Source organism: Neolamprologus brichardi, chromosome 4 (genome assembly GCF_056152115.1).
Source record: "Neolamprologus brichardi isolate AB-2024 chromosome 4, ASM5615211v1, whole genome shotgun sequence".
Classification (NCBI taxonomy): domain Eukaryota; kingdom Metazoa; phylum Chordata; class Actinopteri; order Cichliformes; family Cichlidae; genus Neolamprologus; species Neolamprologus brichardi.
The window spans coordinates 1,446,232-1,470,025 of NC_142107.1; the positions used below are offsets into that span (position 1 = coordinate 1,446,232).

General features: G+C 41.4%; 2 protein-coding genes across 4 annotated transcripts in view; both read left to right on the top strand.

Moving 5' to 3' along the window:
* pkn1b (protein kinase N1b) overlaps positions 1-4,078 on the top strand; it is a 42,438-nt gene extending 38,360 nt beyond the window's left edge. For both annotated transcript variants that reach the window (XM_006805065.3, XM_006805064.3), the window contains 6 exons: positions 28-90; positions 191-267; positions 377-519; positions 2,435-2,542; positions 2,724-2,804; positions 2,884-4,078. In XM_006805065.3, the coding sequence (XP_006805128.1) occupies positions 28-90; positions 191-267; positions 377-519; positions 2,435-2,542; positions 2,724-2,804; positions 2,884-3,087 (676 nt within the window). In that variant the 3' untranslated portion in view covers positions 3,088-4,078. The remainder of the gene's footprint in view (positions 1-27; positions 91-190; positions 268-376; positions 520-2,434; positions 2,543-2,723; positions 2,805-2,883) is intronic.
* A 2,210-nt stretch (positions 4,079-6,288) lies between these two features.
* Positions 6,289-23,474, top strand: engl (endoglin, like). 2 transcript variants are annotated; one of them, XM_006805066.2, is made up of 17 exons: positions 6,289-6,565; positions 8,088-8,203; positions 8,624-8,796; positions 10,362-10,499; positions 10,581-10,755; positions 11,017-11,188; positions 13,021-13,165; positions 13,406-13,598; positions 14,226-14,395; positions 14,494-14,649; positions 18,569-18,649; positions 18,743-18,994; positions 19,143-19,637; positions 21,087-21,228; positions 21,301-21,402; positions 21,672-21,779; positions 22,758-23,474. In XM_006805066.2, the coding sequence occupies exons 2-16, from the start codon at positions 8,134-8,136 to the stop codon at positions 21,776-21,778; spliced, it is 2,571 nt and encodes an 856-aa protein (XP_006805129.2). In that variant the 5' UTR covers positions 6,289-6,565; positions 8,088-8,133; the 3' UTR covers position 21,779; positions 22,758-23,474. The 2 variants fall into 2 exon arrangements, with proteins under 2 accessions (XP_006805129.2, XP_035769892.2); XM_035913999.2 differs by lacking the exon at positions 6,289-6,565 and adding an exon at positions 6,829-6,948.
* Positions 23,475-23,794: the final 320 nt, after the last annotated feature.

Below are 23,794 nucleotides of genomic sequence, written 5' to 3' on the forward strand. Positions count from 1 at the left end.
TCTTGCTTTCTGTCGTCTCTACAACAGGTTCTACTCTGCCTGTGTGGTCTTGGGTCTTCAGTTTCTTCATGACCACAAGATTGTGTATCGGTGAGTGTTTGTATCGCCTCCGTGTTTGCATTCCACACGTAACGCGTTTCCTTTCTCTTTGAAGTAGTCGACATAAATCTGATTCCTTTTCTTCCATCAGGGATCTTAAACTGGACAACCTGCTGCTGGACACTGAGGGTTATGTTAAAATAGCTGACTTTGGGCTTTGTAAAGAAGGTGAGTGTTCATCATATGTTGATCACACTGATCCTCTGTTCCCTTCTGTTTGGTTAAATCTGACTCAACCCTCACATGTTGGTCACCCTTTGTTTCTTTCTTTTCTGAGGCATGGGTTATGGAGACAGGACCAGCACATTCTGTGGGACTCCTGAGTTTTTGGCCCCAGAGGTGCTCACCGACACATCGTACACCAGGGCAGTCGACTGGTGGGGCCTCGGGGTGCTCGTCTATGAGATGCTGGTGGGAGAGGTGAGAACTAGTCAGTCACCACATTCACACAGGGGCCATTTTCTCCTGACGTTGCTCTCATCCATGTGATTGTTGTTAGGGTAGAAAGGGTAGATGATCCTTGCAGCGCTGAGCCAAGCTCAGACGCAGAGGATCAGATGATCCCAGATTCCCAGAGTTACATGACTTGCTACCTTCTGAGCTTCCCACTGAGCATGACAGGAGTGGGGAAAAGGTTGTGTAAATGTCATGAATACCCATCTTTCTTCGAGCTTCTTATCTCCTGCCTGGATGTCAAATGAAATGACAAAAAATGAAACACTAACACTGAAGATGCCATCTTTAGGTTTCATAAAAAGTCATGACAGGGGCATGTTTACTGTTTCTAACACTTTAAAACGTTTGATAGCAGATGAAGGTGTTAGCTTAAGGCTTGAAAGCAGAATATTTTCTCTTTCGTGCTTGATGTGGGACTTAGATTTTATATATATATCATATCTCCAAAAGTTGATTCTGTTCATCTGGATGTAGCATTTTCAGTGGGAAAAACGTTTCGTCACTCATCCAAGTGACTTCTTCAGTCTCAGTCTCGGTCTTCAGCCTCTTGAACAGAATCAACTTTTGGAGGTTTACTTACCTGGATGATGAGCATCAAGACTTTTTATGTCATAGTGCAGCAGAGGTAGTCAGTGGGTGATTAGGCATCCAAACTCTTTAGTGCTGTAACATGATCTGGTTATTGTCTTACTTAAATAAGGATGGTGGCTAAGCCGCTTCAGGTGTATTGTTATGCATTAGAAAAATGTTCTACAACGTCCTGGGCCTTCTGACCTCAGGTAATCACATAATAGGGTAGGGCTAGATTTCACAGTGAGTTCACCCCAAACCTTGGCTGATTGTGACACCCACACCCATTTTCACACCTTGGCTCGTGGGGTTAGGTAGAGGATCATTAGGGGGTCCTTTGTCCCTCTCGGGGGAAACTCCCACAGGGCTTAAATCTGGGACTCTCACCTCTCATCCGAGAAGCTTCTTCAGTTCTAGGGTCAAATGGTGGAAACGTCTTTAAGCAACTTAAAGAAGTCCAGATGCTTTTCTTTCTAAGCTCCTTAAAAGAGCAGCTGAAATATATAAACTCCAATGTTTATTTATCTTAATAATGAATCATTAATTTAATTTACACCCGTCATGTAAATTTCATTTGACCAGGTTCCATTAAATGTAACATTTTTATTGTACTCATGTACCAATATTCTATGAAAAATTTACATATAATCAAATTACTTAAAGTCAGCATTTTGTCCATAAATATATTGAGTGTGTGGTTGGTTAAATGTTAAACCAAGTGTGACAAGAGTCATTAGTTACAGTGTAATACCACTGTAACTAATGATGAGTATGCTACAGAATGTAGATGAATAAAACGTTTTATTTTTTAGAATAATTAAATTAAGCCTTATATCGTAAACTTACCTCATGTTTTCAGTCTCATCCGTGTCCTCTTCTTCCATCTACTTCTACCATCAGCTGAGCTGTAACATAATACAGGCAGTAACTGTCGGCAGGACCTCGAAGACTAAAACCTGTTTACGAGACTTCTCACAGACGCTGTCTAACTCTTTACTTATAGCCAGTGTCACAAAAGCAGCTGTTTCCCTGATAGCTGAGCACTTGCCGTTTTATCACACTGGGTCATTCTCATAGTGGAGACATTTATTTAAACAGACCAGACAACTGCATGCATTAATGGGATATTTCACTCGGTCAAACCATCAAAAAGTGACATTTTGAAGCCGTTTTTTCCTTTCAAAATGTTGGATGAAATAACATAAAGATAAAAAATTATTTACAACTCATTAGTTGTTCCTGGTTGATGTTATTTGTTAGCTAACCTAATCAGATTTTACAGATGTGTAATGTATAATGTTTGTTTCAGTCTCCTTTCCCAGGTGATGATGAAGAGGAGGTTTTTGACAGCATAGTGAACGATGAAGTCCGCTACCCGCGCTTCCTCACCACTGAGGCCATCGGCATCATGAGACGGGTCAGACTGACGATGCTTTCTTAAAGTTATTTTGGGCTTTTGTGTATTTCTAATAATAATAATAATAATAATAATAATAATAATAATGGATTGCATTTATATAGCGCTTTCTGTTTAGGAAGGTTTTTATATGTCTTCACTTTTTTTTGTGCTCATAAATGAAATTTTTGTTTTTTTCTAGCTGTTGAGAAGAAATCCCGAAAGACGTCTCGGTTCTGGAGAAAAGGATGCAGAAGAGGTTAAAAAGCAGCCTTTTTTCAGGGTGAGCATTTTTTCTTTCATATTTTTTTTCCTTGGCGAGAACGTTGATTGACAGCTACCTAAACCTAAATCCCATTCAGGTAATGGACTGGGAGGCGCTCCTGCAGAGAAAAGTCCCGCCCCCGTTCGTTCCCAACATAGTGGGGAAAGAAGACGTCAGCAACTTCGACGAGGAGTTCACCAACGAGCCTCCCACCCTCACGCCGCCCCGCGAGCGCCGAGCCCTCTCCCGTAGGGAGCAAGATTACTTTAAGGATTTTGACTACGTCTCTGACCTCTGCTAGGCTCCGCGGTCAGAGGTCAAAGGGTTATTAGCTTCCCACTGCCAGCCACAGACTCTGAGAGGAGACTGAGAAGTGAAAGGCTGCTGTAAAAGCACAGAGGAACTTGATGTTGATGAGAAGCGAGGAGCACTCTCTTCTCCGCGTGCTCACGATGAGACGAAGCACTGGCCGGGCAGAGCGTCAATGATTGCGCGTTCCAAACACAGGCATTGACAAACAGACTGTCTTGGGGGTGGGGGGGTGGGGGGTCACGAGAAGAACTGAAGATAATCCAGGTTATCAGATCCTGCTGTTTGTTTGAAACGCTCACAGAGCCTCAAAATCACAAAGAGTGAAAAAAATGTGATGATTCTGACAGGAAGCGCTCTTTTTTTCCTGCATTTGCTACACTCTGTCGTCCCTTTATCTCTGCTGTCTGTTGCTGCTACAGTGTGTGTTTAGCCATGTGCACTGTCCCCTGCCTCAGTCATGAATGTATCCATGTGATCCGCAATCGTGCACCACCCGTACATTACCACCCGGGGGAGCCAGAGGAAAGAGGGGCTCTCTTCTTTTGATTAAGCCAAAGAAAGGCAGGAGCAAGTGGAGGGTCTTGCTCAGTCGTCTTTGTGTTGCGTTCCCACCGACTTTTGGTACAACACAGATTTTTGACTCCAATCGTTTTTCAGAGACAGGAAGCTTTTACAATTTTTGTGATTTTAAAGTTTTGTTTTTTCCTCATCTGTGTTTCTTCCTCTGTCATTTGCTGGTGAAATGTGTTGACTCAGTAAAAATGTGAACCCAAACTTTGGAAAATTTGGTGATTTAATGCACCCTCCCCCCCAACAACACACACATCTGCTGTATAATCTTACATCAGCACATTGTTCGCACACACATGTGAGCAATAAAGGAAACCTATCGGTCCGGATAGAAGAAATGATTTGAACTCCAGGTTCCTCAAAGAAAATGTTTCTTTACGATAGGTTTGTGGTTTTATATTAAACTAAAAATAAACTCAAAAAGAGGTGTGAAGAATTTGTTTTGTTTACTAAAAGAAAAACGAAAAAATAGACAAAAACCTGAAAAAATGTTTTGAGCCGACAGAATTAAGATAAAATAAGAATAATCAGGAAGTGTGTTTGATTTTAATTCTATATCAGCTTAGTGATATTTGTCAACAAGCCTCGGGAAGCTTCAGTACAAACAGTTTGTTAGGCTAAAAGTGTTTGGTGTTTATCGTAATACCTGAAAACCCCCGTACTGTAATAAATAAAAGGACTAAAAGTGACATTAAAATGAATAAAAACCATTTACATTTTACTTTTTAAACAATAAGTAAAATGAAATAAAAATGAAAACTAACAATGTAGTCTGTTACGACCAGTCCAAAGAGTTTTGACTGAGCGATGGCGCAGATGTATGCAGAGTTTCTGTGATTGCTTTAATTGAAGGTTGATTTGCAGGAGAGCAGCACACAGATGTGCGTGTAATTTCTTTCTTGTGTCACACTGACCCCACAGCATTTTGGATTTGGGGAGTGGATCGATTATCCCTGCTCACTAAGGCCTAGACGGAAAAAAAAAAAACAGGTAAAATGTAAAAGGATGACTAAACATGTCTGAGTTACTCAGGGTCCCAGCTGGCATCATTATTGGTGCTTTAAGGGAACTATTACGCAATTAAAGTACACAAACACAGATCATGTTTAAAAATTGCACTTTATTTACTTGCAGCCTGTCACTAAACCACAGTTTGTTCCCATTGATTTAGTTGACTCTAAGATAAAACACTTTGACAGACATAAAATAGTATTTTTTCACCAACAAGGTGATTTACAAAGAGGTCAGCATGGTGTGCAGTCTGTTCTTAAAAAATCTGAGGAAACTAGACAAGTCTTTTAATACTGTAAATCTTGTCCCCCCCTCTTACTGTGACACCAATGATATGATGAGAATCTTTGTATTTTGATTGGGTACAGCCCCCTGATTCATTTCAGGTTTACTTAATGGACTGTATATAAAAAGAAGGATGTAGACACTGTAAAAGTCAGAGAAATGCACGATCTGCAGTAATCTGTTTGGGTTTTTTGAAACTCTACATCATGAGATGATATTTGATTTTCCTCCACGACTTATCAGGAAAGCTTTAAGAGAGAGGGAGCTGAGGTTTTGTGTTCCCATACACTTTGGGACAATCACATTGAGTCTCCCCTGCTGACCATTAGAAAGACATTAGGTTTCAGGCACATCCATGTCAGCTTCACATTTCAGAAGATATGCCCATTTGTTAAAGCGCAGTTTAAGATTTTTGTCTCGTGCAAAACTTTGGTATTTGGACTGTCTAAACTTCCATAACAACATGAAATCACGCCTGATTTCTTTGGCTTTTCTGAAATTTATAGCAGAATTATCTCCTTGTTTAGTTGTTGTGCTCACAACTCTACAGCTTTGGTGCAAACTCCCTTTCCCACAGTAACATTTTTGGCCAGAAGGCAAAAAGCCTTCATACTGCCTATTCAACACCACACTGGACAGCGAGCAGGCTCAGCAGTGTGAGTGGGGAGACCAAAGATGGAGCTAAAAACTCTGTGGTTGGCGAGGTTGCGATTTTGCTCTTCAGGTGAGCAAAATCACAACCTTGACAATGTATGCTCACTGTTATCACTTCTTTCCACTTTGAAAGTGGAAGTTGAAAAGTTTGAAAAAACAAGATTTTGTGATCAGCACAGTGTCCCTAAAAAAACAAGCCCCTCCCCATCCACGCATAAAATAGATGATGAACAAGCTCTCAGGCTGCTTATTGGGGAAAAGCTGCTGTGGGCTTTCACTGGTTTGCTATCATGTTTTCTTTAGAAAGGTGTTTCAGAAGTTCGGATAAGAAGACACACCAGTTAATGTGTGTGTTTGTGTGTGCCTGGGTTTGGTTTTTTTTAAATACCCCACCACCCTCCACCCCGCCTCCCGGTATCACTCTCACATTTCCCCTGCCAGTCAAACTTCTGAGGTCCACCCTGGTCCTCCTCTTTCCCTCCTCTTCCCTCCTTCTCTCCCTCTACTCCTCCTTCCTGTTACCATCTACGTTTGGAGACGTCTCCAGAGCCTTTTATTCCTCTCCTCGCCGTCTCTCTCTCCACTCTGTCACACCATCCCGCAGTCCCTCCCATTGCCCCTTCAATTGTGTCTTTACAGCTGCCCACCCCCCGACACCCCCTCCCCTTCGGCATTACTCCATGTGTAAAATGAATTTCACCCGGAGAAATCTATTTCTTACAAGACGCACCTCAGCGGGCTAAAGATGCCCGATGGCCCGCACAGCTGAGAGTTGCGCTTTTTTTCCTTATTCTTAAACTTATTCTGTATTTGGTCTGTTTGACATGTTGAAGGTGTGTGATAGTGTGTTTAGGAAATGAGAGGGGTGTGCGCAGAGTTGTGAATACAGTGAAGTCTGAAGCAAACAGCTGGACCAGCAGTCAGCCTGTGCCTTCGAGGAGCCGCAGGTGAGTGACTGTATTCACCCCAAGAGCGCAGACCGCTGGAGGGAGAGAGTTTTTAGGAATCCTGCAATTTCCTGAAGACTCGACTAGCACGACTTATCTGTCCGGAACTTTCTTGGAATTTAACAGCAGCCACAAAAATACATTTATGAGAACACCAGGCTCCATGTTTCACTATCTTAAAGCATGAATCAAGTTAGCAGCTCTCACACAGACTGCAGAGCGCGTGTTTGTTCTGCTCAGGATGTTTTGCATGCTTTCCTGAGCAGTATGGACTGGTTCTCAGTACATTCGTGGACCATGCATGGATCAGACTGATGCTCAAGCACGTTCTGCTCCATGTCAGCGCATTTCTGCAAGCAAAAAGGAAAAAAAAGCTGAACAGAGTAAGTCAGGGGTCAGTGCACTTAAGTCAGAATGGTTTGATAAAAGCTTTGATTTCATAAATTTGACGAAATATTTTTGTATTATTTAAAAGACTGAAACCGTTTTTTATTGTGACAGTTCATTCAAAACTCTTTCCCAGAGGAACATGTTTGGTTGATTGGTTGATTGTTGCTATTAAATGTTTTTTTTAAAACTGACACTTTATTAGGTACACCTTTCTGCAGCAGTTTTGGGTCCATATTAATGTAATAGCATCAAACAGCTGCTGCACATCCATGATGTTACCTGATGGTGTGTTATCCCCATCAGCTGATGGGTACATTAACTCTGTATCCTTGAAAGCTTACTAAGAGTGACCCTTGAACCTCTTTTCTGACCCGGGCAGTTTCTGTTATAAACTGTGCTTGCATCAGAAATTATTGAGGGTGGTCCCTGCTGATGCACCTAAACTTGGAAAAACACATGAACTATTCTAATGTTCATCAAACAACATCTTTGTTTATATTTACTAAGGTATCAAAACTCATCATTAAGGGTACAGATGAGGTCCTGTTTATGTGGGAGAGAGTTGTGCATTCAGAGATGCTATTACACATGCCTTGATTGTAAAGCGTGTTCGTTGAGTTATTGTCGTCTTCAGCTCGAAACATTCTGGCTATTCTCCTCTGATCTCTGACATCAGTGAGGCATTTTCTCCCTGAGAGCTGCCGCTGTCTCTTTCTCGGACCATTCTATATAAATCATAGAGATCATTGTTTGGGGAAATCCCAGCAAAATAGCAGTTTTTTAAATACTCGAACCACACTGTCTGACACCAACGGCCATGTCAATGTTACATCAGTCAGGTTTCTCCCCTGGTCTGAAGCTCAGACAATGTCTACATGCTTAAATGTGAGTTGTTGCCATGTGATTGGCTGATGAGATATTTACATTAATGGCCAGTTGAACAGATGTCTCTAATAATGTGTCCAGGGGGAGTATATCAAGGTTGCTTGCTTTTTTAAACCAAAAGTCCCTATTTTGATCATTATTAATCAAGCTTATCTGAAGCTTTTCTGCTTTGGTGAAAAACAGGCATACTGAGATAACTCTGAGTTAAAAATCACACATAAACTGCACGTTTGATTGTGTTTTTAAGGTGTTACACTAAAAAAGCATTCGGTCAGTCTGGTGAAGTAGTTGTCATGATGCCTTCGCTGTATGGACTTGGATGGACTTTATTCTTCCTCTCTTTCCTCTTGGAGCACCCAGAAGGTAAGTCCAACGACACCCAGCAGGAGACACAGCGTGAAGACATAGCGAATTGTAAATGTGGTATTTCCTGTGCCCAAGCCAAAGGTCTTTACTTGAAGTGTCAGAATGAAAGTGAAAGTTGCTACATAGTTTTCTTTTGGACAAGGCGGGGATTTGAGAAAATGTAGAAACATCAGAGTACTGTGTCACCCACACATTAGAGGGAGAGAAAGGAGGAGAAGAAACACAATGAAACAAGGAGGAATACAGAAGGATAGTGTGAAACTCAGCGAGGCCTGCATGGGGAAGCACTCATGTCTCATGTTATTTGTTATTTTACACAGTGATCACGCTGCTGCAGCAGATATGAATGTACTTCCTGTGCATATATATTTCAGGTTTAACACATTTTGTAGTGATGCATGCACTGTTCCTCTCCAGCTCAGAGTGGAGAGCCGCACTGCTCAGTGGCCGGTCCAGTGGGCGCTCGACATCCGGTTCAGGGTCTGCTGGAAAGGTTTGAGGCAGGTCCTGGCTGTGCTGCTAGAGAACGGGGAAACAAGGAGACTCATGTCATTGCATTAAGAAGAGTGACCAACAGCCCAGAAAACAAGGTAGCCGGCTAACGATTACTTACCATCCTTACCAAGGACCCCGGCTTCAGGAGCAGGGGGGCTTTTATTTGAGTCCGGGTTTTAGCTTTAAATTTTTGACTCAAATAGGCCGTAAGAAAGCTGGAAAATCTGATTCCAGTCACTTGCTGATCAATCAGTCTCATTGATTGTAAACTAAGAGGTTTCTTTGCCAAATGCTTTCCCTTAAAATGTGATGATAATGTTTAGCTTTAAACATCTCAACTATCTCAAAAAAGCTTTTTAAATCCATTTAATTCTCTTTATATCACAAAGGCATTACCTACAGAATTTAGCAGAAGTAGCACCACTGAGCTGATTCTGTTATAAAAAGGCAGATTTTATGGGAAAACATTAAAATAAATAAATAATATTAAGTCTCAGCATGATCTTGTGGACATTTCTTTATAATAAAAGTCACAACAGTCTCGAGGGAATTTCTTTAAATATGGTGCAAACTCTCACTGATGATTGATGATGATAGTTTTATTTATATTGTGTGAAATTACATCTACAGTCGGCTCTTTGTATGGGAAGCTAATGACCTTACAAAAATACAGAGAAAACCAACAATCAGATGACCCCCTTTTGAGGAAATACTTAATGACAGTGGGAAGGAAAAACTCCCTTTTAACAGGAAGAAACCTCTGTGACTTGTTGGGGGAAGGAAGAGGGTCAAAGTTCCATGAAACCTCCTGTAAGTCTAGAATGACTAATTATGATAAAAATGTCAAACACGATGATGAACAGACGATTATTTGTGCAAAAGATCACAGGCTTAGTACACTGTGACATTGGAGATGTATACTCCCTCCCCCTTTTATTAGGTACATCTTGCTACAACTGTGTTGGCACTATTATAAGATGTTGATCCATATTGAGACGATAGCGTCACACAGTTGCATTACTGATTCCACCACATCCCAAGCGTGATCTTTTGGATCGAGATCTGTGACTGCAGAGTCCACGAGAGTGTAGTCAACTAACTGCCATGTTAAAAAAACACAGCCTGAGATGATCTGAGAGGAAAGAAATAACTATACTGTAAGTAGTTGTAAGACGTGTGACTTCTGGGTAATTTAGTGGATAAACAAGCTACACTTATGCTGTAAAATGAGGAAACCTCGACTCTTACAATAGAATTATTTCTTCTTTCTTGTGAAAACTTGAATTGCTACCCCTTTATTCTACTGTATCTGCTGGGAAGCCTTTGTAGGTACATATAATTACACTGTTAGTTGTGGGTCATATTATAAAGTTCTACCAAACATTTTAAGTAGCGTTAGCTTCCCAACCAAAAATGCTGAAATGTATTTAATTGCTCTAGCTGCTTACACAGGCACACAAATACAAGACTAACAAATAAGTTTTATTTTATTCTATTTGTTACATTTTTATTTGTACAAGTGCTGTAAATGTGTTTGGTGTATTTTAAGTTAAGTTTGCTACATGTGGTTAGCTTTGGAGCTACCCTAACTGTCTGAAGTACATTTATCCTTTAAAGTGCTGAACGTACAGCGGGCTGCCTTTTCCTCTCCTCCCTATAGGTGACAGTGCTGATGAAGCCTCTGTCTCTGTCTCCTTCTCCTATGAGGGTTGTCCACCTAGTGCTCATCTCCAAAGTCCCAGTTACCTGGTGGTTGGAGGCCGAGAGACTGCCCTCCAACCTCCAGGTCCTGGTGCAGGTCAGTTATTGTGCAGAAGAGCAGTTTTGATTGAGTGCACTCTGCAGTTTCGTTCATTATATATTTGCCTTCAACTGCTAGGTGTCCTCAAATGCCAGCGTACAGTCCAGCGCCCTGCGTTTGCACGTCCAGACGGTGCATTCATTGCCTTTTCGTCCCCGTGCACTGCATCGCTGGGCTCTGAAGCATCATGGCAACCTGTCCTCTCTGACACACTCATCACATGGCAATCGAGTCTACCTTCAACTGGGAGAGGGTGAGCCACCAAATCCACATCCCTGTGCTCAAAAATCTTATTTAGTGATTTTGTATTTAAGCTTTGCAGTTTTTATACACAAAAATATCCACAAATGAAAAATAATTTACGGTAAAATAAACAAATGATGAATCCAAACATCTGCAAACATCTGATGGCTTATGAGTCAGATGAGTCATTTCCCCTCTTGCTTCTACCAGACTTTTGCATTAGGTCAGCGTCCATTTCAAAACTTTCTCTTACTTTGTCTCCATATTACAGATCCAAACCTGCCTGCTGTGTGTCAGCTGCAGTCCATGTTCATCTCTCGCAACTACATGACCTCTGACTTGCAGCCACAGGAAGTGCACGGTTGTGCCCACTTGAATGTAGGCGGGGCTATCCCTGAGGTCCACGTAATTAAGCTCCATTCATCAGGCTCAGGCCTCTGTGGGTGAGAACAAGCAACCACTTGATGTCCTGGCAAAAGCAGAAATTAGAATCGATTTACAGCCACAAAGCCTGTATATAAATGATGGTAGCCAATGTTTTCTGTTTCGCTGTTTGCCATTTTTTATTTTAGCATTTTGGGTTTTTCCATCTTGCTTTTTCTAGGCAGAAATTATGATATTTCTCAGTAGGGGTGGGTATCGTCACGGATTTCTACAACTGATTCAATTCTCATTCACAAGGTCCCAATTTGATTCAATTTTGACTCAGACATATTATAATATTATAATTCTGTATTATTCTGTAATATTATAATTATAATTCATATTATAATTCAGTACATATCCATATTTTTATATCTATGTATAAAAAGAAAGCTGATACTTGTGAGACTTCATCAGAGATGTAAGCATCACAGCAGATGCCTTTGTGTCAAAGTAACAGAGGATAAAACACAGAAAAACATGATGCAGATTTTCCTGGCCTGGCTTTTTATGGCAGATAACCACCTTAAAAATATTCTGCAGAAAATTAAAAGATGAAGAAAACCGTGAATCAAGATATGAAAATTACCTGATGTAGGCTGAGCAAAGTTACAGAGGTTTTATTAGAGACACAGCTAAGTGTTTTGCAATTTGGCATATTTTGTAAAAGTTTACGTTTCTTTGGTATGAACATCAGAAATGAGGCTTTCTTGTCGAAGGTTATTTTTAAGAAAAACAAAAAGCAACGTGCAACAGCGCTGAACACAACAGTAGACTGGTGCATAATAAGGAAGCGAATAATGCAGAAAACCGAGATTTGAGATGGGAAACTGTTCTTGAAGTACACTGAGAGAGAGAGAGCTGTGCAGGAAGTGGAAGCAAAACAGCAAAAGTAAGAGGGAATTAGTGGCGATGTTTATCAAACATGAAGCATAGTTTTGATCTTTTGCTGCTGGTTCAGTGAATTTTGGTCGGAATGCGACAAAACCTGCAGCATCAGAATCTGTGAGATGTCGGTTTTCAGCACACTGTGTACGTGACGTTGGTTGAATGATCCGTGCTTTGTGTTTACGTCTTTTTGCAGAATCCGTTTCTGCTCTCGTTTTAGCTTTTTGGTGGTCGCTGAAATTGTTTTGTGGGCTTTAAGCTGAGATTCTAGTTTTTCTGGCAAAATACATTTATATTTAAAAATCGATTCAGGTTTTCATGAAGCGATATTGCTTTACTCACGCTAAAATCGATTTGAATCGGGGAAATCAATTTCTAAACCCACCTCTATTTGTCAGGTATCTTTATTAAGCCTGGTTATGAGGCTGCATTACACTGCTACACATACCTGCACATTGGTTAACAAAGAAGAAAAACACTTCAGAGTGTACAGTATATTAGTACAATGAACCACAAAGTAAGCCTTATTATTATTATCAGATAATTCACCAACAGCACAAACACAAATTCCCAGATGATTAAACATGCAACTATTTTGCTGGTAATACCTGAAATGAGTAAAGAAAATCAACAGCCTATTTATGCAAGATAATTCATAATTTTATTGGGTCTGATTATTAGGGGGGGGGGGCTAAACCCCCTGAAATGCCCCTAACAATATAAAGCTTAAGCCTTAATTCAGTATAAAAAGCTCAGTTTAAAATGTATTCACCCATCATAGAGTAGTTATGAGGGGTACTGAAACTAGTTTAAAGTTGGATAATTTGAAATAGAGCAACTCTAGAGTCGCCCCCTGTGGTGATTCAGGGAACTGCAGGGTTTTTTTTCTGTACTACTTCAATTATTTGGCCCCAGATGATGCCGTTTGGGTTAAACGTTGTTTTCTCTGTCCACTCTTCTTCAGCTCCATGCAGGTAGAGGTGACTGTATCGCTTGTGCCTCCAGTGGCCGACTCAAGAGCGCACAAGATTGTGTTGATTCTCAGCAGCTCTGTGCCCGTCAACTGGGCCATTACTGCTCATGGCGTCCAGGGTCGCATCTCTGTTCATGTAAGGGCATCAGCTGTCTTTTACATCACCATCGTGGTGGAATTTGTTTTGTTTTTTTAACACACAGCTAACAGGAATCTAAGGCTACAAATCATTCTCATTGTGACCAAATCCAAAAAGAACTGGTCCTAGCGTTACTGGCCATAGTCTAAAACACTTTATTATATTGCTCTGTGCCACAGTGTCCTTGACTCTACTTGATCTTTACTTGTATTATGCTTCATCTTGCTGTCTACACAGTCCTCCAACAGCGTGTCTCCACCCTACCCACCTGAGCCTGGCCTAACAGTGGCCAGCACACTCGACCCTGACCTGTCTAGCATCTCGGACCTTCTCCTTTGGGCCCGTGAGAGTGGCTTCACCACGGTGACCTCATACACTGAGGCCGACCTGGCCAATCACTTTGTGATCCAGCTGGCTGAGGGAGAAGCAGGTCGGGACTCTTCTGTGTCTGAACCAACACGTTCTCACTTCCAAAGCGTAATATTTTACGCTACGTGACAAATCGTCAACATGTTACGCTTCCGGGCACCCAACACGTCCCTAAATGACAAGATCGGAAAAAATGAGGAAACATGAGAACCGTTTGGAATCAATCTACACATGTTCGTTCATTTTTCTTAAATCGCTTTGGCAAGCACTATTTAACACCATTAAAGTGCTGGTTAAGGTTAGGGATAAGGTTATGGCTAGGGCTGGAATACATGGCTGGAACGTGTAGTACCACGGGACCGTAATTCTACTGGATTTCACCCATAACCCGGCGCGTAGCATAAGAACGCAGAAGGTCAAGTTTCGCGTTCCTCAGGAACGCCGCAGGACGTGACAAATCGTCAGGATGTTACACCTCATGAGTGAGAATGGGCTGTATAAACTGAACATTTGAATTTCGTTTTTTCACTCAAAAGAAAGTATATATCATTTGTTTGGTCTTTTTTCATTTAAATTATTCCATAGTATTTACTCATAGTATTTATTCCATATAGTATTTTCAGCTGAATGAAGGATTTTGATGTTTGAGTGAATGGTTGTATCTCTTGATCTCCTCTCTGTATCACAGGTAAGTTTGCAGTGACGAATCCACTGGTTGCAAGGCCTCCTGAGGCAGAGGAGCGCAGGTTGAGGCAGTGGCTGAATGGTGGCAGCAGAGCAGGAGAAGGCCGGGAGGGTTTCACAGTGAACTGTGAGGGCGGACGCCTCAGCGTGACGGTGGACAGAAGCATTCTGCAGGTCTTAACTTAAAATCTAAATTAGAAGCAGCGACAAACCTAAAGCAGCTGTTCACACTGTGATATTCTGTAGTGCCTCACATCAGTGCTCTCTTTCAGAGCTTGTCTGTCCCGGTGGCTGCCGTGACTCTGCGTGACCTGACTTGCCAGGCTGAGTCCAATGGGAGCCATTTCCTTTTAGTGTTCCCAGTCATTTCCTGTGGAACAGAGGGCCTGCTCCTGGGAGAGCCTAGAGGGGTGCAGTACAAAAACACGGTGAGATAAGACATTTCAACAACAAAAAAACATTGAAACTTTGGAGAATTTTCTGTCTTTGTTTGTTACTTAAACCCTAACTTTCCTCTCTATATCTTCTGTCACACAAGGGAAAGAATGATACAGATCTTGTCTTTGAAAAAAATCTGCATCACTGTGGATGTAATTCAAAACAAGCTGTCAAAAAATAAATAAAAAAAAAATCTGAAGGGAGGAAACAGGACAAACAGGAAAACGTTCAGAACACAGTTAGGAAAGCGTCTGCGTTCAAAACAAAAACAAATGTCCTTTACTCATGGTACAGGAAAAAAAGGCATGTGGTGCATAACAGCCACTTAAATTTATGGTAAGTGGAAGTTGTCCTGGTAAGACTTGCGACCCAGGTCATTGTGACCAGAACATTGCTGAGGTCAAGCCTAAAATGGGTGTTTGCGCAGAGGCAAATTAAGTGAGAGCAAATGTCCCCTCAGAGGCGGGAGGCTGGATGGAAACATGATTGAAAAACAGACAAACAACACAGGCTTAAGGCAACTGTGTTGAAGCAGTGAATTCCAATTATGTCCAAATGCTGAACCCACAAGCAGAACCACATTTATTACTGTAGAGGTAATGATGATGCTGGAGCTGGTGAGGCTGACTTTGGTTGGAGATTGTCAGGCAGACTGCGGGTTAATGCAGGTGAAGAGGCAATCTGGGCCAATTTGAATTCGGGCAGGGAGGCTGAAGAGCTGATGAAGCAGGTGAGCGAGCTTCAGCTCATCCGTCCTTGTGTCTCTTTCTTAGCATACCATAATATACCATAATTTATTTATATAGCACCTTAAAAACAACACATGGCCCTGCTGTACAGCAGGAATATAAAAAATACAATAAGAATAATAAATACAATAAATAAATAACAATAAAATAACTTGTCAGTTACCCACTGAGTCAAAGGCCAGCTAATAAAAATTAATTAAAAATGAGTAAAAACAAATTAAAAACCAGTAAAAGGATTTTAAAATAGATCCTAAATTCAATTGGAAGCCAGTTTAAGGAGGCCAGAAGCAAAGTAATGTGCTCAAATGTTCTTTTACCAGTTAAAAACCATGCCACAGCATTCTGCACCAGTTGCAGGAGGGACAGACGGCCCTGGCCAACCTCTATTGAAAGGTAGTTGCAGTAATCCAAGCGTGAGGTTATAAAAGCATAGATGACAGTTTCCAAGTCAGGCCTGGAAAAACAAGGCTTAACCTTTGACAGACGTCTGAGGGGATAGGATGAAGATTTCACCACCTCATTTACGTGGCCATCAAAACTAAGTGCAGAGTCGATTTTTACCCCAAGATTAGTAACCGAGCTCTTCAAATGATTAGTCAGAGCAGCAAGGTCAACATCTGGGGTACCAGAGGAACCCAATGTAATTGCTTCCACTTTACGTTTATTAAAATTAAAAAAAAATTAGAGCCATCTATGACTTAACATCACTAAGACAATCAAACAGGAGTCTAACCGAGGAGCTATCAGAGTGATTGAAAAGGTAGATAAAGCTGGCAATCGTCAGCATATAGATGAAATGAAATTTTTTGTTTTCGGAAGATCGCACCCAGTGGCAGGAAAACATGGAAACATTAGTGGCCCAAGAATAGATCCCTGCGCTAAACCCCATGGCAGAGGATGAAGCCGAACTCAACTTAACACAAAAGCTCCTGTTAGAGAGATATGATTTTATCCACAAAATGCCGGAAATTCCTACACAGTGCTGTAGTCGAGAGATCAGCTGTGTCAAATCAGCAGTCATATCCAACAAAACAAGAAATACATGTTTAACCTTTATGAGAGCTGTCTCTGTGCTGTGAAACGGCTTAAAGTCGAACTGAAGAGCTTCTGGAATTTGAAAATCATTTAGATAGTCTATCAGCTGAGTGTGAACAATCTTCTCCAGGATTCCTCTTCCTTGCATTTGCTCTAACAACCTTGCTGGGAGGGCGAGACAGAAAAGATGACAACGTTTAGAACATAGACTGTAAAAATTAGAGGGATGTACCTTAAACCTGTATTAATTTTAATGAACAGCAGGGGGCAGTTCTTCTGGTTTTCAGAAAAGTTTGGTTGTGTAGAAGTCTGTGGGAGAACATCCCTCAGCTTCCTTGATCTACTTTAAGTTCTTGATCATGACTAGGGATGGGTATCGTTTAGGTTTTATCCGTTACCGGTGCCAAACCAGTACTTTTGAAATGGTGCCGGTGCTTAAACTGTGCTCAAACCGGTGCTTAAAGAATGGAGAACACAAAATTGGTCCAAAAACCTCTCATGTTCAGCTGTTTTTTTTGTAAAAAAAATAACAATGTTAGCCTTTTCTGCAGCTATGGGGCATACATGGTATCACTCTTGGCTGGAAGCAGTGCTTAAACAATGGAAAAAACACAAACTTTGTCCAAAAACCTCTCATGTTTAACTGTTTTCCACTTTTTCTTTGGTCATTTTAGCCTTTTTGGCCAGGGTGAAGGGAGTATCTGCCATCAAACAAGAAGACAGCTGCATGTAGCTATGATGATGTTTGCTAGTTCACCTTACATGCATTAATGTAATAACGTGGTTAGCCTACTCAACGTAAATTACACACGAACAATATTAAGCTACTCATGCAGAGAAGAACGGCTGCTGCTGCCATCATCATCCGTCATCATTTCTGCTACACTGGCAGGGCTAGGGGCCAGGACTCTCCTCTTCGGGTTCTTGGGGGATGTTGCTAACTCCGGGTCCGATAACAGGCACCACACCTGCAGTAGATGCGCTCGGTGTGAGGTCTCACAGCAAGCTATCAAATACGGCGCATTTCTCGGCTTTTAAAAAAAACGCTATGCGTCACCAGGTGTTTCATCAGATTCGAGGTGTTACCTCCTTTGCACAGTATCACCTTAAAGCACTTGTTGCAGGCTGCTGAGTTTGCATCTTTTGCTGTGAAGTACAGCCAGACTTTTGACCGCTTAGCCTTGGGCGTTTTTAATCTGTAGCTCTGCTCTAAAAGAACGTACGTACCTGGGCCCGCCTACTATCCTCGGAAATGTAAAGTGATTGGCTAGAATCTAAAGTGTATCATAGCTCAGGAAAAAAAGCACCAAAATAAAGCACCGAAATAAAGCACCGAAATGTGCGCTGCTTTTTGGTCTGGTTACTACCGTTTATGTCAGAACCGGTGCCATCATGGCACCGGATACCGGTACCCATCCCTAACCATGACACATATAACCTTCTTGCTACGTTGATGAAAGTCACAGAAAAATAAATGGGACTTAAAGAAGACTGAAGGTTGTAAATATGAAAATCTTGATGTCAGGTTTTCTCAAATGGGTTGGCCCAAGATCACTGAAGCAGGGGTGTAGCTGAAGAGAGGGGTCTGGGGTACCTGCACCCCCAACATTTTCAATGTACTCTTTAGCGCAACTATGTTTGAAAATTCAGTAGATCTGTCCTTAGTTATAGTCACTTTAATCTGCAAATTATTCAAATACTTTTGTTACAACTCTCTCTGAAAGACGTCTAATCAAGGCATAAAGCCAAAGATGCTGCAACAAACTTCTAAAGTTAGATTTTTGTCATGTAGTTGCAGCAAGTTTGGGAACATTTGAGACTTGGTAAAGTCAAAGCAGGTAATGAGAGGAGCAGGTTTCTATACTGACCAATCATTAGTGCCTCATCAGAGTAAAAATTTAGAACGGAAACAGAAAATAGCAGAGGGCATAAAACTAAGCTTACACACCACAGGATGAATGCAATTTATACATTATGATGGTATTGATACTATTTGTATATTTTATATTTTTGTGAGGAAAACACCACCTGAAAGACTCATTTTCACAGTGGAAAGATATGCCCCAGGAGAAGGAGACTGAGAGTGACTCTGAGTTTGATTTCTCTGTTTGTCCTTTTTGACCAGCTGTTACTATGGAGGGACAAACCTCAGACCATCCTTTCACTCAATGAGACTGAGAAGTCCAAAGGTCCACTTGGCATACGTGTGAGACATCTGTGTGTCTGTTTACATTCGTCTTATATTTAACAGTTTTCATGCAAGATTTTTCATACATAACCTTGTGCTGTTTTCTTTCAGTTCAGCTGTTTTTCTGCTGTCCCTGGCCCTCCGAGCAGCGCTGCTGCTAATGAGAATGTAAACACTGTGCAGACAGAACTGGTCCCCTGGGTGCCAGAGGGCTTGTGGCCCACCCCAGACCTAAGCCACTTCCCAACACCCAGACACAGATCTGGCCCTGTTCTTCTTTTGCAGCTTTTTGTCACAGACAGCTACGAGCAGAGGCGGATTGGTCCGTGTGTCATCACCGCTGACCAGCGTGTCTATGTCCAGGTCTTTTTCATGTGTTTTCTCTGCTTCGATTTGATATTGTGATGTAAACTAACTTCTTCACAGCTTACTTTTTTAAATACATCTAATGAACATGAAAGCTACTTAATTATAACTATGATATATTCTGCATCATTTTTTTCTGCTGCAGATTTCAGCTAAAGCACCTCTCGCAGATGTCGTGGAAGTGAAGTCATGCGTAGTCTCTTCTTTCTCAGACCCCAAAAAATTGCCTTTCTGGACTGTGATAAGTAACGGCTGTTCCTCTGACCCGTCACTGACCTTCAGTGCGAAGTCAAAACATGAGCAAGAGGAGACTGAAGATAACGTTGAAGCAGTAGAGGAAACGGAAGAGACAGAGGGCCTGGGAAATGGCAGAATTGATCAAACAGGTGAAAAAGCAGAAAGTGGAGGAGGGAGAGACAAGAGGACCATGAGTGTGAGAGAGGAGGAGGAGATACAGCCCTTAAGATTCAGCTTCATTCTACGACCAGTTTATAACGACTCAATGCAGTTCCTCCACTGCAGCCTTCGCCTCTGTGTCTCTGACACAACTAGAGGGGAACCCATGAAGGAAACTATAAAGAATGACTGTCAGGGCAGGCCACGCATGCCTCTGCTTCTATCTAGATCACCCGGGCATCAGGTAAAAAAACCCAGAAGAAATAGCAAATAAATCATCTTGTCAAAAGCACTAAGATGGAGCAGGGAAACTGTAGCTTGGTCATTTGTATAAAGTGCCTGTTAGGCATCTTGTGGAGCATTAGATGAGAAGATTGATAACCATTATGTGTTTGAAAGCTCACTGAGAAACCTAAAGCCAGGAGCCAGTTAGCTTACCTAGTCTTAGATTTTAAAAAATGTAGGTAAAGTGAACCGTGTTAGCCTTCACACCAAGCTGTGCAAGAAAGTAGGTCAGCTTTATTTTAAAAAAATAAAGAGCCAAATATTTGCTAAAAACACGTTTGAATGTGCAACCTTATATAGTAGTTTTGTAGTAGAGTCATGGTAAACACCAGGACATCGTTTTGTATATCAGGGGAAATAATCTGGTCCTTATCAGGTCCTAAAGTTAGATAAACTGCAAAAGTCCCAGGATCTACATCTCGCACTCTGCAGGACTCAGTTAGCATGTTAAATATTACAGTTCACGGCAGTACAGTTAGAAAAAGACTGAATAGGTGTGACCTGTTTGGAACACAAACATGGCAGAATGACTTGGGTTTGAAAATTTGTATCTGAACAAATCAAAGGGCTTCTGGAAAATTGTCCTTTGGAAGGACAGGAGCAAAGTGGAGATGTTTGGCTATAATGCACAACACCGTGTTTGGTGAATACCAAATGCCTCATGATTTGGGTTTGTTTTCCAGCATACTGTAGTTACTGAGTCAACCATGAACTCCTCTGTATCCCAAATTGTTCTACAGTAGGCCATCTGTCCAACAGCGAAAGCTTCAGCCAGACTGGATCATGCAACAAGACAATGATTGCAAGCACAGCTGCAAATCTACAAGAGAGTGGCTGAAAAAGTAAAAAAGAATCAAGGTTTTGCAACTGCCCGCTCAAAATCCAGACCTCACCCTGGCTGAAATGCTGTGATGGGGCCTTAAGAGAGCTGTGCATAAATCAATGCCTGCAAACCTCAATTAACTGAAGTAACTTTGTAAGAATACAAAAAAATATTATTATTATACCAGACTGCCTTGAGGCAACTGTTTTGATATGAGACTGTATAAAAATAATTGAATTGACTTCAAAAGGTGATTCCAGAAGCTAATGAATTATGGGATATATTCACACAGCTTCAACATTTAATTTTCTAATTTTTGTTGAATAAATAATGACACAGGTTCATGTCTTGTTTTGTACTTCTGAGGTTATATTTACCTAATTTCATATCTGCTAAGGACCAGGTTATGTTTAATATGTCCTGATGTATAAAACCTTAGAACTGAAACAGGGTTTACTTTCTTTTTACAATTACTTTATTATGATTTACGCTTTTTAACACTTACGCTTTCCTCTGATATCATGGCACTGGAAGGTGAAGCCAGTAAAACTAAAGCATAAACCTTTTCCTGTATTCCCACTTCAGTGTGAGATCAGAAACCTCTCCAGACCCATGGTGGTCACCCACCCTATTAGTTCACTGTCACCTAAAATGAGGAACCCTACTGGCCAACGAATCAAGAGACTCAGCGTCACTCCACTGGCCAGACCAGAGCCGGAGCACAGCAGTGAGTATCATTTACTGTATTTTGCTGATGTTACTGTCTTTGTCTTTAAAATATATCACACTCTGTCTCTAGACCTGGTGGTGGAGACTGGACCAGTGATGGGAATCGTCTTTGCAGCCTTTGTAATGGGTGTCGGTCTGATGGGGGGGTTGTGGTGCATCTATAATTATACAGGTAATGAAGGCAGCTTGTGCGTTCTCTGTATGTTGTCATCTTATCAAGTTTCATTTAAATACAGGCTTATACACCAACTGATCCCAGACTATTCTATGAAAGTCTATGAAAGAAACAGCAGCACAGTTAATTGTTCCAAATTATCATAACTTAAATTTGCATCGTGTGCTTTGAACAGAGAGCAGTTTTAGCAGTAAACCCAAATTCATTTCAAAGATGGAAAACAGGATACACCTTATTATCTGCATATTTTCTGTATTATTCCACAGCCGAGCGGCCAGCATCTTATAGAGATCATCTAAAAGACCAGACTCGTGGAGAACACAACATCTGGAACCCGCCTTCTGTGTCTGATCAGTCCTCGAGCTCAGTGTGAGGTAAGAGCTCATGGTGAAGGTAACTCAAAGGGGAATTAAATGTGTTACACTGTGTCAAGCACACATTTTATTACTGTTACATTTTGTGAACATATTCTGATTTCACTATCATGCAGTGCGACTTTCTAGTTTGAGGGGGAAATATAAAACTTGGTCATCACTATGAAGTTCACAGGGTCTCTTTTGGGGGAACATGTCATGTGGAGGAGTATAGCCTGAACAAGTTGCCAGATCATGGGAGGGTTAACACAGAGAGACACTGATCCATATTTACAGCCAATCTAGAATCAACAGTTAACCCACATTGCTGTGCTGAGGATTTGGGTCAGCCCTAATATCTGTTATTGTGCAGCAATTTAATGAAACGCTTGCATGCATGGAGATGCTGTGTTTAAGGAAAATTCCATGATTCCATCAATTTTGACAAGATCCTCCACACCTCTGGCTTAAATGCGGCTCCAACCACGACAGAGCCTCCGCCGTGTTTTACAGATGGCTGTGGCTGCGTTCGACTTGTCCGGTTTCCTCAATTTTTTTGAGGACACACTGCACACCATACTGAGAAATCCCAAGTATTTGTCTGATACCTTTTTGGGTATTTGGGTTGCAGCTTGTTAGTGCAAAAATACAATTTCATGGATATACTTCACCACTTTAATAAGACCACTTGTTATTTTAGGGTGATGACTGAACCACCATTAAAGTGAAAGCAGTGGTATTCGGTAGCTTATAAACTCTAACTATGTGCTGTTTCACTTATAGAGGTGTGCATCTACCGCTGTGCCGTTGAACTGTACGTCTTACTCCAGCTGGGCTGCAAAGACCTAATGTCAAAGCTGTGCATTTAAAATAAACTGTTGTGGTTAGAAGCGCCGTCGTTTCCAGAAAATATATCAGCATTATGTCGAGCACCTGCAGATTTCAACTTTGATATGCCCGATAGGTCTGAACAGTGTTATTCTTTTATCTCTTTCTCAGGATTTCCTCCTGCAAATCTGAGAACGGAGAACTGGGACAGAGGTTTCAACAACTTCTGTGTGTGCAGCTGCCTTCTCTCTCTCTTTGTGTGTGTGTGCGTGCATGTGTGGGCATTTCTCCTCACGAGTACGGCTCGTTGCCGTGCATCCGAAATGTAAGAGACTGATACTGTATATGCTAAAGTGAATACAGCGCCGCTAATTCATCGCAGCGAAGAGTCAAGAGCTTTGACTCAAAGTGAAAAGGAGCTTCTTTGTCTTGTGTGGTGTTGTCAGCCATTCGATGCAGAGTCATTTCAAAAGCAGCAGCGAATCATCACATGTGGAGGCACATATATGAATCTGACAGAATCTAAACATGGTCGAGCGAGTCACTCTGAAACCACGTTATTTTTTTTGCCCGTACAGAGCGAATGCGAGGTCAAAGATGAGGTCACAGTGCGCCTGTCTGAACAGTCAGCTTTTTACACTTGTTTTCACTATTTATGTTGTGAATCAGCTGGATGTTAAAACTGCGTTTATCTGTGTGCGAAATCTTTTGTGTATGTGGGAAACATAAAATGTATTAAATGAGCTAAAATCTGTCTCAATCTTTCTCTCTCGTGTCTCAAAAAAATGTAACCATCTCAACAGCATAACCATAACGTCAAAGTCATAGACAAAACATGCTTAGCAAAGCTTAAGGGAAACATGCCGTGGCTGATTGTTATCTTTGGGTTTGAAGTAACAACACCTTTCACAAAATTGTGCTGATTTATTTTGAAAGGTGCAGTAACCTTAATTTTGTCTTTGAAAACTGAGAAGTGCTGCTGGGCTGTTTCACAGCTCAACCCGAGACAGAGCCATTGATGTTTACATCCTGCAGTCATCAAAGAGATGTAGACAGCATCTGGGTGTGAAATGTATCTCTGTGCCTTGCTCAGGGGTTCAGACTGTGGCAGTTACCGTGCAAAAAAGACCAGACTTGTTTCTCCATTTTTGATGTTTCAGTTCAAGAAATGATCAATTTGTTGTGGTACTGTGTTCTGTGTTTGGGAC

Excerpts from the sequence above, each read along its gene's own strand:
- engl (XM_006805066.2), top strand. The coding sequence starts at position 8,134 with ATGATGCCTTCGCTGTATGGACTTGGATGGACTTTATTCTTCCTCTCT. Across the intron at positions 8,204-8,623 it reads CCTCTTGGAGCACCCAGAAG|CTCAGAGTGGAGAGCCGCAC; the intron begins GTAAGTCCAACG and ends GTTCCTCTCCAG. Across the intron at positions 14,650-18,568 it reads GGGTGCAGTACAAAAACACG|CTGTTACTATGGAGGGACAA; the intron begins GTGAGATAAGAC and ends CTTTTTGACCAG.